The sequence below is a fragment of the Schistocerca cancellata genome, chromosome 2 (genome assembly GCF_023864275.1).
Source record: "Schistocerca cancellata isolate TAMUIC-IGC-003103 chromosome 2, iqSchCanc2.1, whole genome shotgun sequence".
Lineage (NCBI taxonomy): Eukaryota > Metazoa > Arthropoda > Insecta > Orthoptera > Acrididae > Schistocerca > Schistocerca cancellata.
The window spans coordinates 667,351,537-667,364,877 of record NC_064627.1 but is presented as its reverse complement, the minus strand read 5'-3'; the positions used below and the strand labels follow the sequence as shown (position 1 = coordinate 667,364,877).

At 43.4% G+C, this 13,341-nt stretch overlaps 1 protein-coding gene across 1 annotated transcript in view; it reads right to left on the bottom strand.

The window, feature by feature from the left end:
- LOC126162375 (poly(A)-specific ribonuclease PARN-like) overlaps positions 1–13,341 on the bottom strand; it is a 306,143-nt gene that overhangs the window by 160,990 nt on the left and 131,812 nt on the right. The window contains exon 8 of the mRNA XM_049918833.1: positions 770–880. Coding sequence (XP_049774790.1) covers positions 770–880 — 111 coding nt within the window. The remainder of the gene's footprint in view (positions 1–769; positions 881–13,341) is intronic.

The window sequence follows — 13,341 nt, the reverse complement described above, 5'->3', positions numbered from 1 at the left end:
ATAATCCCTAAAAGTTTAAATTTACAAATTGCTAATTACACTGTCACGTCTCATCTCTTTTCCTTCAGACTGGTTTCCAAAGACACACTCCAAATCCCAAGTAGTTGCAATACATTATTTTCTTTCTCCTAAGATCAGCTTATTTTTAATTGACTATTTCAACAGGATATTGTAACTTTGCCTCACTTTAACCTTGAGTTAAAAGTCATTTGTGTACACTTCTTCGAGTTTCAATCCATAACGAAGTGGAACTTGACATTCTGAGAGTTTCAAGCACAGTACTAAGCTGCAAACAATTTTTTCAGAATGTTTTGCTAACAATTACATTTGGGATATGCATGTTTTATAGCAATCAGTCCCCACAATATCATTGTTGTTGACTGCATCAGGACAAGATTTTCTATGAATTTCCACTGGAACCACGTTAATCAGTAGATAACAACAAAGCTCCCACATGGACTGAAACTGCTATAAACTTTGTAGCGATCTATTCATACATTCTTAAACACTACTGTTTCTCTCTCAGGCCAGAATAAATACTGACAATCTTTCGAAACTGAATTTTATGTCAATAAGATAAATAACACTGAGCTTTTAACTGAGGGAAAACTGACTCTATATATTTACAATATAACTTTAGAAATTGGCTAAAAGTGAAGCTGAATGAAATGGCTTCAACTCCTTTTGAACTACTTATACAGCATAAAAAAACTGCAGAAAAAGAAATATTTTCATATATATAAGTTTGACTTTTGAAGTTGGAACTCACCCAGATGCTGGACCATAGTAAGGAAACACAATCCAGTAACATAAGCATCATATCCAGCTTCATGATACTTGTCACTATCAGCAGAATATCCATACCCATCCTCTGCTGGATCTACAATTAACAATTAAACAAAAAATATTGTCATTGGTAGAGAGCACAAAGTCCTTTTCTTTATGTTTATCAGTTTCTATGAGCAGCAAACAAGAAAGGACAGAAGAAAGCTTATTCACCACAGACAATTATCTATGTATTCCTGAATGCAAGATTATTATGTTATAAATATTATATAAGTGATCATGTTTATTTGTCAATTTATTTCATTTTTCATTTTTCAATACAGGTCTAATTGGAATATGATTAATACAAGTTGTCATCAGTAATTTTCTTTTTTTTTTAAACTAAATGGAAATGTATGATTTGTGTATTAAATTATAAGTTACATTAAACTTGCATGCAGCTTTACTGTATGATTAAATGATGATGGTGTCCTCTTGGGTAAAATATTCCGGAGGTAAAATAGTCCCCCATTCGGATCTCCGGGCGGGGACTACTCAAGAGGATGTCGTTATCAGGAGAAAGAAAGAAAACTGGCGTTCTACGAATCGGAGCGTGGAATGTCAGATCCCTTAATCGGGCAGGTAGGTTAGAAAATTTAAAAAGGGAAATGGATAGGTTGAAGTTAGATATAGTGGGAATTAGTGAAGTTCGGTGGCAGGAGGAACAAGACTTCTGGTCAGGTGACTACAGGGTTATAAACACAAAATCAAATAGGGGTAATGCAGGAGTAGGTTTAATAATGAATAGGAAAATAGGAATGCGGGTAAGCTACTACAAACAGCATAGTGAACGCATTATTGTGGCCAAGATAGATACGAAGCCCACACCTACTACAGTAGTACAAGTTTATATGCCAACTGGCTCTGCAGATGACGAAGAAACTGAAGAAATGTATGATGAAATAAAAGAAATTATTCAGATTGTGAAGGGAGACAAAAATTTAATAGTCATGGGTGACTGGAATTCGAGTGTAGGAAAAGGGAGAGAAGGAAACGTAGTAGGTGAATATGGATTGGGGCTAAGAAATGAAAGAGGAAGCCGCCTGGTAGAATTTTGCACAGAGCACAACATAATCATAACTAACACTTGGTTTAAGAATCATGATAGAAGGTTGTATACATGGAAGAACCCTGGAGATACTAAAAGGTATCAGATAGATTATATAATGGTAAGACAGAGATTTAGGAACCAGGTTTTAAATTGTAAGACATTTCCAGGGGCAGATGTGGACTCTGACCACAATCTATTGGTTATGACCTGTAGATTAAAACTGAAGAAACTGCAAAAAGGTGGGAATTTAAGGCGATGGGACCTGGATAAACTGAAAGAATCAGAGGTTGTACAGAGATTCAGGGAGAGCATAAGGGAACAATTGACAGGAATGGGGGAAAGGAATACAGTAGAAGAAGAATGGGTAACTTTGAGGGATGAAGTAGCGAAGGCAGCAGAGGATCAAGTAGGTAAAAAGACAAGGGCTAGTAGAAATCCTTGGGTAACAGAAGAAATACCGAATTTAATTGATGAAAAGAGAAAATATAAAAATGCAGTAAATGAAGCAGGCAAAAAGGAATACAAACGTCTAAAAAATGAGATCGACAGGAAGTGCAAAATGGCTAAGCAGGGATGGCTAGAGGACAAATGTAAGGATGTAGAGGCCTATCTCACTAGGGGTAAGATAGATACTGCCTACAGGAAAATTAAAGAGACCTTTGGAGATAAGAGAACGACTTGTATGAATATCAAGAGCTCAGATGGAAACCCAGTTCTAAGCAAAGAAGGGAAAGCAGAAAGGTGGAAGGAGTATATAGAGGGTCTATACAAGGGCGATGTACTTGAGGACAATATTATGGAAATGGAAGAGGATGTAGATGAAGATGAAATGGGAGATATGATACTGCGTGAAGAGTTTGACAGAGCACTGAAAGACCTGAGTCGAAACAAGGCCCCCGGAGTAGACAACATTCCATTGGAACTACTGACGGCCTTGGGAGAGCCAGTCCTGACAAAACTCTACCATCTGGTGAGCAAGATGTATGAAACAGGCGAAATACCCTCAGACTTCAAGAAGAATATAATAATTCCAATCCCAAAGAAAGCAGGTGTTGACAGATGTGAAAATTACCGAACAATCAGTTTAATAAGTCACAGCTGCAAAATACTAACACGAATTCTTTACAGACGAATGGAAAAAATAGTAGAAGCCAACCTCGGCGAAGATCAGTTTGGATTCCGTAGAAATGTTGGAACACGTGAGGCAATACTGACCTTACGACTTATCTTAGAAGAAAGATTAAGGAAAGGCAAACCTACGTTTCTAGCATTTGTAGACTTAAGAAAGCTTTTGACAATGTTGACTGGAATACTCTCTTTCAAATTCTAAAGGTGGCAGGGGTGAAATACAGGGAGCGAAAGGCTATTTACAATTTGTACAGAAACCAGATGGCAGTTATAAGAGTCGAGGGACATGAAAGGGAAGCAGTGGTTGGAAAGGGAGCGAGACAGGGTTGTAGCCTCTCCCCAATGTTGTTCAATCTGTATATTGAGCAAGCAGTAAAGGAAACAAAAGAAAAATTCGGAGTAGGTATTAAAATTCATGGAGAAGAAATAAAAACTTTGAGGTTGGCCGATGACATTGTAATTCTGTCAGAGACAGCAAAGGACTTGGAAGAGCAGTTGAATGGAATGGACAGTGTCTTGAAAGGAGGGTATAAGATGAACATCAACAAAAGCAAAACAAGGATAATGGAATGTAGTCGAATTAAGTCAGGTGATGCTGAGGGAATTAGATTAGGAAATGAGACACTTAAAGTAGTAAAGGAGTTTTGCTATTTGGGGAGCAAAATAACTGATGATGGTCGAAGTAGAGAGGATATAAAATGTAGGCTGGCAATGGCAAAGAAAGCGTTTCTGAAGAAGAGAAATTTGTTAACATCCAGTATTGATTTAAGTGTCAGGAAGTCATTTCTGAAAGTATTCGTATGGAGTGTAGCCATGTATGGAAGTGAAACATGGACGATAAATAGTTTGGACAAGAAGAGAATAGAAGCTTTCGAAATGTGGTGCTACAGAAGAATGCTGAAGATCAGATGGGTAGATCACATAAGTAATGAGGAAGAATTGAATAGGATTGGGGAGAAGAGAAGTTTGTGGCACAACTTGACCAGAAGAAGGGATCAGTTGGTAGGACATGTTCTGAGGCATCAAGGGATCACCAATTTAGTATTGGAGGGCAGTGTGGAGGGTAAAAATCGTAGTGGGAGACCAATAGATGAATACACTAAGCAGATTCAGAAGGATGTAGGTTGCAGTAGGTACTGGGAGATGAAAAAGCTTGCACAGGATAGAGTAGCATGGAGAGCTGCATCAAATCAGTCTCAGGACTGAAGACCACAACAACAACAACAAACTTTTTGTCTTCCAAGTATGTGTATCACCATACATAACAAGTTTACATACAGGATGCAACGAGGAACTTTGCACCATCATCATTACTTTTCATTTTCAATTTGCTAATGGAGAGTTGGAAAATTTTTTTCGTGTATGCCTTCACAAGCAACACAGTTTCTGCCATTTTGACATTGTGTAACTTATAGGAAATATGTGATGCATATACTCGAATTATTTTCCACACTATCCAAAAACTATTTCTGTAAATTAGCCCCACAGTACCTCATGAAAAGATTATTATTTCTTTCCTGATTCTTATGCCAATTTGAATATCTCAGCAGCATTCTTCTGTTGGCCCTGAACTGGCCAATTACAATTCTTACAGCATATGTTAAACTATTTTATCCCATCCTGTATCCTAACTCTAAGAGAATCCAAACATGCTAGCACTATTCATGGATACATTACACAAAACTCTTGCCCAATGTTTCCTTTGAAAAGGCACTTCACTTTTACAGAATAATTTGGGGACATCATTTTACCACAAAAACAAATTTAATTAATGCCAAAAAGAGAGCAAAAACAAATGTTCAACATTAGGAGTTTTTCCCCAATCATGCTTTTGGCATCAGAGGACACTAGAAAAGAAAATAAGCTCCAATTGTATCAAAGTAAAGCATCGACAAAATGGGGCTGTTTGTTTTGCTGAAATTTCTTCCCCTCTTCAGGGTGCTCTTATCCTCTCCAGCTTCGAAATTGAAGATGGGCTCTCCATAAACTAGACAAATCTCTTTGTTATTGCAATTTTTTTGGCTCTTTGAATCTGGAAATGCCAGTTACCAGTAACTTTCTCGCATTTTTCTGCATATTCTTTCTAATCGTGAACAGGACATTCATTTTGTCCTAGACATATTACTGTTGCAAATTTCTCAATGTGCTGAACGTATATAGATGGGTTTTCAATAACACTCAAATTGCAAACTTGTCTGTCGATGTTACCAGTGACTGGAAGGTGTGATGAATGAGTGTTCCACTACTGGGAACCACAGTTCTATTTCTTTTGTACTGGCAGGATCTCCAACAAGAAACCAGTGACACAGCATGTTGATCAACATCCTTTTTTTATTCTGACCCCAAAATCCATCAAAAAGCAAACTAAATTTTTTCACTCCTTTGAAGTTTAGGTGAGTTAGTCTGTGATGAACCATCGACACTATTCATTTTGATCCTTTGGCATATCCATGTTCCAACTACATGCACAAAAACATTGTGTTGGTATTCTGGGGAACTCCAAGGAATTCTGGCAGACTGTTGAGTTGGTTGGTTGGAAAGAAGGGGGGGGGGGGGGGGGGGGCAAACTACAAGGTCACTGGTCCTTTGTTCCAAAGGAAACAATGTCAGAAGGGTGAGAATAAGACAATGAGACTTACAACACAAAACCACAACAACGACTGAAGGGCAACAAACACTTAAATGGACAAAAGGGGACAATAAAACCACAAAGACACAAGAAACAGGTAGAAGTGGTTAAAAAAAGAAAGCAGGTTACCATGGCTGGCTGACCATGAGGATAAAAAGGAAAAACCACCTACTCTGGAACACATGAAAACCTCCACCCTGAAAGCACTAGTGTGGAGGACATACAGGGACAAAGGACATGTGCTAAAACTTAGAGCAAATGATAAAACTCACCCTCATGAATAAAACGTAAAACTAGAGCTGCTGTTGAGGTATTGTCACCTAACACCGATGGTAGAGGTAAAGTTGGAAGTCCACCGCAGAGCAGCTAAAAGTGGTCAGTCCAGCAAGAAATGGGCGACCATCATTCGTAAGCCACAGTGACGCCAAGGTGGGTCCTCACGACAGAGAAGGTAACCATGCATCAGCCATATATGGCCAATGGGGAGCTGACAGTGAACCACACAGTCCCTGTGAGAGGTGCACACGGAGGTCTTCCATACATTCATAGTTTCCTTAATGGCAGGCAGCTTGTTGTGTGTACTGAGGTTACACGATTCCATCTCCCAAAGCAACAAAACCTTGCAGTGTAATACTGAACACAGGTCAGTTTCAGAGAAGCCGATCTCCATAAGCAGTTTCCATGTAGCCTGTTGGCAAGTTCGTTGCTTAGGTTTTCCGACGTGACCTGTGGTCTAGACAAACACCACACAACATGTGGACCGTTCTAGGGCATAGATGGACTCCTGGATGGTCACTGCCCAAGGATGACGAGGGTAGCACTTGTAGGCTGCTCAAGGATTCAGTAGACAGAAGAAACAACTCCCCAGGGCACAAATGAATGTGCTCAAGAGCACTAGATATGGCTGCCAGGTCTGCAGTGAAAACACTGCAGCCATCTGGCAAGGAGTGCTGTTCTATATGTCCTCCATGAACATAGGCAAAGCCAACGTGACCATCAGCCATCGGTGTAAACCATTTCACGGTCCCGGTACATGTCGAGAATCGAGAGGAAGTGACAGCAGAGAGTCGCAGGGTTAACTGAGTCCTTAGGGCCATTTGAAAGGTCCAGGCGAAGCTGCGGCCTAGGTGTACACCATGGAGTTGTTCGTAAATAAACCTCAAGTATAGGTGATAAAGGAAAGTACTCCAGTTCGGAGAGAAGGGATCGCACATGAACTGCAATTTTATGCCCTGGCCTGGGCCACCGATGAGGGACATGAACCAACATGGGCGGGAAAAGAAGACAGTAATTCAGATGTGCAAGATAACTACGAACGTGTGCAACATCACTAGAGAGCAATTGCACACACCTAATCTGCAATGGAGGGACTCCAGCCTCCACCAGGACGCTGGTCACCAGCCTCATCCTAATAGCTCCTGTCGCTAGGCGAATGCCACAGTGGTGCACTGGGTTGAGTAAACGCAATGCTGAGGGTGCCGGCAAACCATAAACCACACTCCCATAATCAAGGCGGGGTTGAAAAAGGGCTCTGTAGAGCTGCAGCAGCTTAGAGCAATCTGCACCCCAGTTGGTGTTGCTCAGGCAGCGGAGGCCATTGAGGTGCTGCCAGCACTTCCGCTTAAGCTGACGGAGGTGAGGAAGCCAAGTCAATCAGATGTCGAAAACCAGTCCTACGAACTGATATGTCTCCATTACGGTGAGTGGATCATCATTAAGGTAAAGTTCTGGTTCCAGATGAACGGTACTATGCCAACAGAAATGCGTAACACACGACTTTGCAGTCAAAAACTGGAAACCATGGACTAGAGCTGCTGCTATACCCCTGTGGAACCCCATTGTCCTTGATATGGAGGGAACTATGGGAGGCACCAACTTGGACATGGAAAGTAGGAAGTGACAGAAAATTGTGGATAAAAATCGGGAACGGGCCTCGGAGACCCCACTCGTATAATGTGGCAAGGATTTGATGTCGCCAGGTCATGTCATATGCTTTTTTGTATAAATAAAAAAAGACAGCAACCAGGTGTTGGCATCTGGAAAAGGCTGTTCAGATGGCAGACTCCAGGGACACAAGATTATCAGTGGTAGAGCAACCCTGGCGGAAGCGATCCTGAATGGAGCCAGTTGGCCATTTAACTCCAGGACAGACCATGCATTCCAGCAGCTTACAAAGAATGTTGGTGAGGCTGATGGGCCGATAGGACAATAGCTATCCACATCAAGCGGGTTTTTACTGGGTTTAAGCACCGGAATGATGACGCTCTCTCATCATTGCGATGGAAAGACGCCATTGCACCAGATCCGGTTGAAGATGATGAGGAGGTGTCGCTTGTAGAAAGATGAGAGATGTTTAATCATCTGACTGTGGATCCGATCTGGCACAGGAGCTGTGTCAACGCAATGAGCAAGGCCACTTAGGAGCTCCCACTCTGTAAATGGGGTGTCATAGGGTTCACTGTGGAATGTAGCGAACAAGAGGACTTTCCTTTCCATCCGCCGTTTGAGGGTGCGCAAGGTTGGGGGGTAGTTCTCCAACGAAGAGGCTCGAGCATAGTGCTCAGCAATCGCGTTTGCGTCGGTAGATAACACGCCATTGATGTTAATGCCAGGGACACCTGTTGGGGTCTGGTACCCAAAAAGACGTCTGATCTTTGTCCAGACTTGGGAAGGTAACGTACGGCACCCAATGGTTGAGAAATATCTCTGCCAACACTCCTGCTTCCGTCTTTTGATAAGCTGGCAAACGCAGGCACGGAGCACATAAAGGCTGAGGTGCTCCAGGGGAGGGTGCCACTTATGTCACTGTAGAGCTTGCCGACGCTCCTTAAGTGTCGACTTCCGGCGACCACCAAAGGACCGCCTTTCGCTGAGGGCACCCTAAAGAGAGAGGGATCGCGTTTTCCTCGCAGTAACGATTGTTGTAATCACCTGCTCAACCATCACACTGATATTACCATGCGGAAGAGAGTCAATGGCGACCGCAGAGGTGAAAGTTTCGCAGTCTGCCTTGTTTAAAGCCCATCTGGACAGGGGTCCATGGGCCTGACGCTGGGGCTGGGGCAGTGACACGAAGATGAGGAAGTGGTCACTACCACACAGGTCATCATGTGCTCTCCAGTGGATAGATGGGACAAGTCCTGGGCTGCAAATGGATAAGTCAATGGCTGAGTAACTATCATGAGCCACACTGAAATTAGTGGTGGCCCAATATTTAAGAACCAGAGGTTGAACTGAGACAGTAAAGTTTTGACATCTCTGCCTCGGCCAATAAGCACGGTGCCACCCCACAAGGGGTTACGGGCGTTAAAATCACCCAAAAGTAGGAAATGTTTAGGGAGTTGATCAATCAGTGCAGCTAATACATTCAGGGCTACTGCACCATCTGGAGGAAGATATACATTGCAGACAGTTATTTCCTGTGTCGCCCAGCCACAGCTTCAAGACGGGTTTGAAGAAGCACAGTTGCACTACAGACTGAGTTTAGGACATAAACGCAAACTCCACCTGACACTTTATTACAGTTGCTACAGTCCCTGTAATATCCCTTATAGCCACGGAGGGGTCCACATTGCTGGGAACCAGGTTTCCTGAAGGGCAATGCACAAAGCAGGTGTAAAGCTTAACAATTGCCATAGGTAGCCAGGCAGTGGAAAAGACTGCCGCAATTCCACTGGAAGGATGATATCGTGAGACTGGGAAGGCATGGAACTTTCAATGAGGCAGTTTACGCCTCAGGGTCAACTGCTGCCACCAACTTACTGCCTGAGCAGTCTATATCCATTGTGTCTGAGGGTCCGACCAAGATATAGGTCCTCAGCGGACGCCAAAATCTCCACTTTATCCCCAGACGCAGAGCTTGTAGGTAGCTGTCGGTGTGGGTGCCACCACAATTTCCTTGATCCCAGGGGTCTTCTTTTTGGAATTTTTTCACTGCTCCTTGGGTTTTTCTGGCTGGGAAGGTTTCACTGATTCAGTCTCCTGGGCTGAGAATCATTGCGAAATCCTACAACCAGCTGCTTTTGGGCCCTTCAGCCACTGGCAGGCATCATCTTTTCCATTAGCAGAAACCTGGGAAGGGAGTGACCCAAGGGACTCCTTCCTGGCGAAAGGAGCCGAAGAAGACTTACACTTCTCCGGCTGAGAAGTGGAGACTGGTGTCCCCGATGGTTGAGGGGGAGGGGGGGGGAGGCAGTGCTCATGAGGTAGGTGGTGCAGGAGCAACAGGAGGGGAAGTGCCCTCCACCATCAATGGAGCCGGTATAGCCTTCTGGCTCTGAGAGCTGACTGGAACTCACGGAACTGATGGGGGCTACGACTGTTCTCGTAGCGGCGGCATATGAGGAAGTCATAGCCACAGGATGTAGGCACTCATATTTTCTCTTAGCCTCAGTGTAGGTCAGTCAGTCCAGAGTCTTGTATTCCATGATTTTCCTCTCTTTCTGTAAAATCCTGCAGTCTGGCGAACAAGGTGAATGATGCTCACTGCAGTTGACACATATGGGAGGCGGGGCACATGGATTATTAGGGATGTGATGGACGTCCACAATCTCGACATGTGACGCTGGAAGTAGAGTGGGAAGACATATGCCGAACTTCCAGCATTTAAAGCACTGCATTGGAGGAGCGACATATGGCTTGACATCACGGCAGTAGACCATCGCCTTGACCTTCTCGGGTAAGGTGTCAACCCCGAAGGCCAAGATGAAGGCACCAGCGGCAATGTGATTACCCCTCGGACCCTGATGGATGCGCCACACGAAATGAACACCTCACCGCTCTAAATTGGCGTGCAGCTCGTCATCAGACTGCAAAAGAAGGTCCCTATGGAAGATAATACCCTGGATCATATTTAAGCTCCTATGTGGCATGATGGTAACAGAAACATCCCTTAACTTGTTCCAAGTGAGTAACATCTGTGACTGGGCAGAAGATGCTGTTTATATCAAGACTGACAAGACCTCCATCTCCACAAACTTGTCCTCTAAATGCTGTACAAAAAACTGTGGCTTCATCGAAACAAAGGAGTCCCCATCAGTTCTCGTACATACAAGGTACTGGGGTGAATAAGGTTCGCTGCAGTCCTTAGCCTGGCTTTCCTCCCATGATTTAGGGTCATCCTTTCTTGCATTCTACTGAGACTTGGAACGCTTAGAGACTGCTGGTGTTTGATCACCAACAAGTGATGACATGGTATGCTTCACTGCATGTCATACGCCCTGATGTCACCCACTCTGACCAGGGGGACCTCCCCACGGGCACCACGCAGCCGCAGCAGAGGCCATCTGGCAGGATGACCACTGCAGGAGTCCCGATGCTCCAGGCTGACAGGCATCTACTCCTTGACATACGTGGGGAGTTACCAGCGCAGGCATCAGCAGAGCAATCCCTGTGTTGTCAGGGGGCTACAACCAACAGGGTACATGGTGGCCCCATCACAATGGACTGGCTACCATGCTTGACATGAGGTGCAAAGAAGTCCATGGTCATCGTCAGCGCAGGAAACGACAGCATAGTGGGGGGAGGAAAATGTACCGAGGAAGGCGTCCTCGCCCAAGAGATGGAGAATGAGCTGGACTACAGTGGGACGACAAGAAAGTGGGCTAAAGATCTCACGGCATGATGGACATGATGCACCATGTAAGGCGCCATTCCCCAATTGGCTCGCTCTTTGGAAAAAATTTTGAAAAATGGAGGTCAAACCCTACAAGGGACCATAACATGAAGGCTGAAATGTGTGGGACTCCTTTTAGTCGCCTCTTACAACAGGCAGGAATACCTCGGGCCTTATAAGGGGGTGAACTTCTTAATATGATTTTTCATGTACTCTTTGCTCGGTTCATACTTGGTTCTTCTGTTGCCTTCTCTTGTCTCAGTGGGAATTGCATCTTGGTCTAAAAATTGTGGCACAATCCCGTAACTCTATCTTCCTTAGTTTGTGAAACTGACAAAAAAGCTGCTTTGCAAACAGCGACATTTTTGATCTCATCGTCCCTCCCCCCCTCCCACCCCCCCCCCCCTCCCCTTTGTTGCCAGTTTCAGTTTTGCAGGAATTGTCCATTAAATTAATCGGACTACGCCACTGTGTACAGGAGAGCACAGATCGTACCACAAATTTGTCGAGGTTACATCATAACAATTAGTGTCATTAGTTTTCATTGCATAACATTGCATTAATAATACTTTTCATGTTCTTATCTTTATGTCTGGGAAACATTTCTTTTCCACTGATCAGGAACCCTTTTCCTTTTCGGGGAGCGACCGTTGCCCTCGGTCTCCAACTGGTCGTTTTCAATGGTTTTGACTTCTTGCAGAATTTCTACAATTTCAATTACTCCCACTTCGTTTGTACCATCTTCTGCATTTAAAAAGTGCAAAACATCACCCATTTTCTTCAAAACATTCATGCAAATATGTCAACAAACACCCTGCTGATCAGCTGAACTGTGCTTACTGGCATATATTTCGATAATGCACTGACAGCAAGAGCTTCATTGTTGTGTACACGTTCGCTACAGTGCATTCGACATAACTCTGAATAAGAAAACTATCCCTTCTAATCATAACAAACTGAAAGGTAGCTCTGAATGTATAGGATGGTCAGTCTGTTGTCAGTTGGCATGCTTTGCATCCGTACATGGCACTGCGACTGCCATGCCTATTGAACTTGGCAGGTTTTGCAAATGTTAGGACATTTAGCTGGCTTTGCAGTTAGTGACTTTTGTTACCGATTACAATTTTTACTGCCATTTTCAATGGTTTACAGCAGATTTTGCATCTTGAAACCCATTCCATCATGTAGTCACTGAAAAACATTTATACAACAGTGCACCCAACTCAAAATTGACAAAAAAGACATTAAGAGGCTTTTGCATCTGGGCTACTCAATTACAACTGTGACAGAATCCTGAAACATACTAGTATTAAAAACAAATGTGGATGAATAATTTCAAAAACTTACAAAGCCAAATATAAATGTTTGATTTCTTCACTTATGTTGCTGCAGCCCCTACTAATTCTCTTATCACCAGCTATCGATTGCTCATAAAATGATAACAAATGGCTCTGAGCACTACGGGACTTAATTTCTGAGGTCATCAGTCCCCTAGAACTTAGTACTACTTAAACCTAACTAACCTAAGGACATCACACACACCCATGCCCAAGGCAGGATTCGAACCTGCGACCGTAGCGGTCGCGCGGTTCCAGACTGTAGAGCCTAGAACCGCTCGGCCACACCGGCCGGCAAAATGATAACACTTCACTGAAAAAAATTATAGTTATTCTTATATCATAGCGGATAAGAAAGTTCTGTACATTAACTATATGGCAAAATACTCTACATTTTTGTGCTCTCATTAGCCAAAAACTCAGTTCACAGGGTGTATACCGTATTTACTCGAATCTAAGCCGCACTCGAATCTAAGCCGCACCTGAAAAATGAGACTGAAATCAAGGAAAAAAAAATTTCCCGAATCTAAGCCACACCTGAAATTTGAGACTCGAAATTAAAGGGGGGAGAAAAGTTTTAGGCCGCACCTTCAAATCGAAACAATGTTGTTCCATTGTAATATGAGACACAATTTAGGTCGAATGAATGACGATACAGCTACAGTAGTTTGGTTCGAGTCGTAAGCTTAGCAGCTAAGCTTTCCCAGGTAGCCACTGCTATGTGTCAGGCGCTCCGTCCGTATTTATACGGGTACCC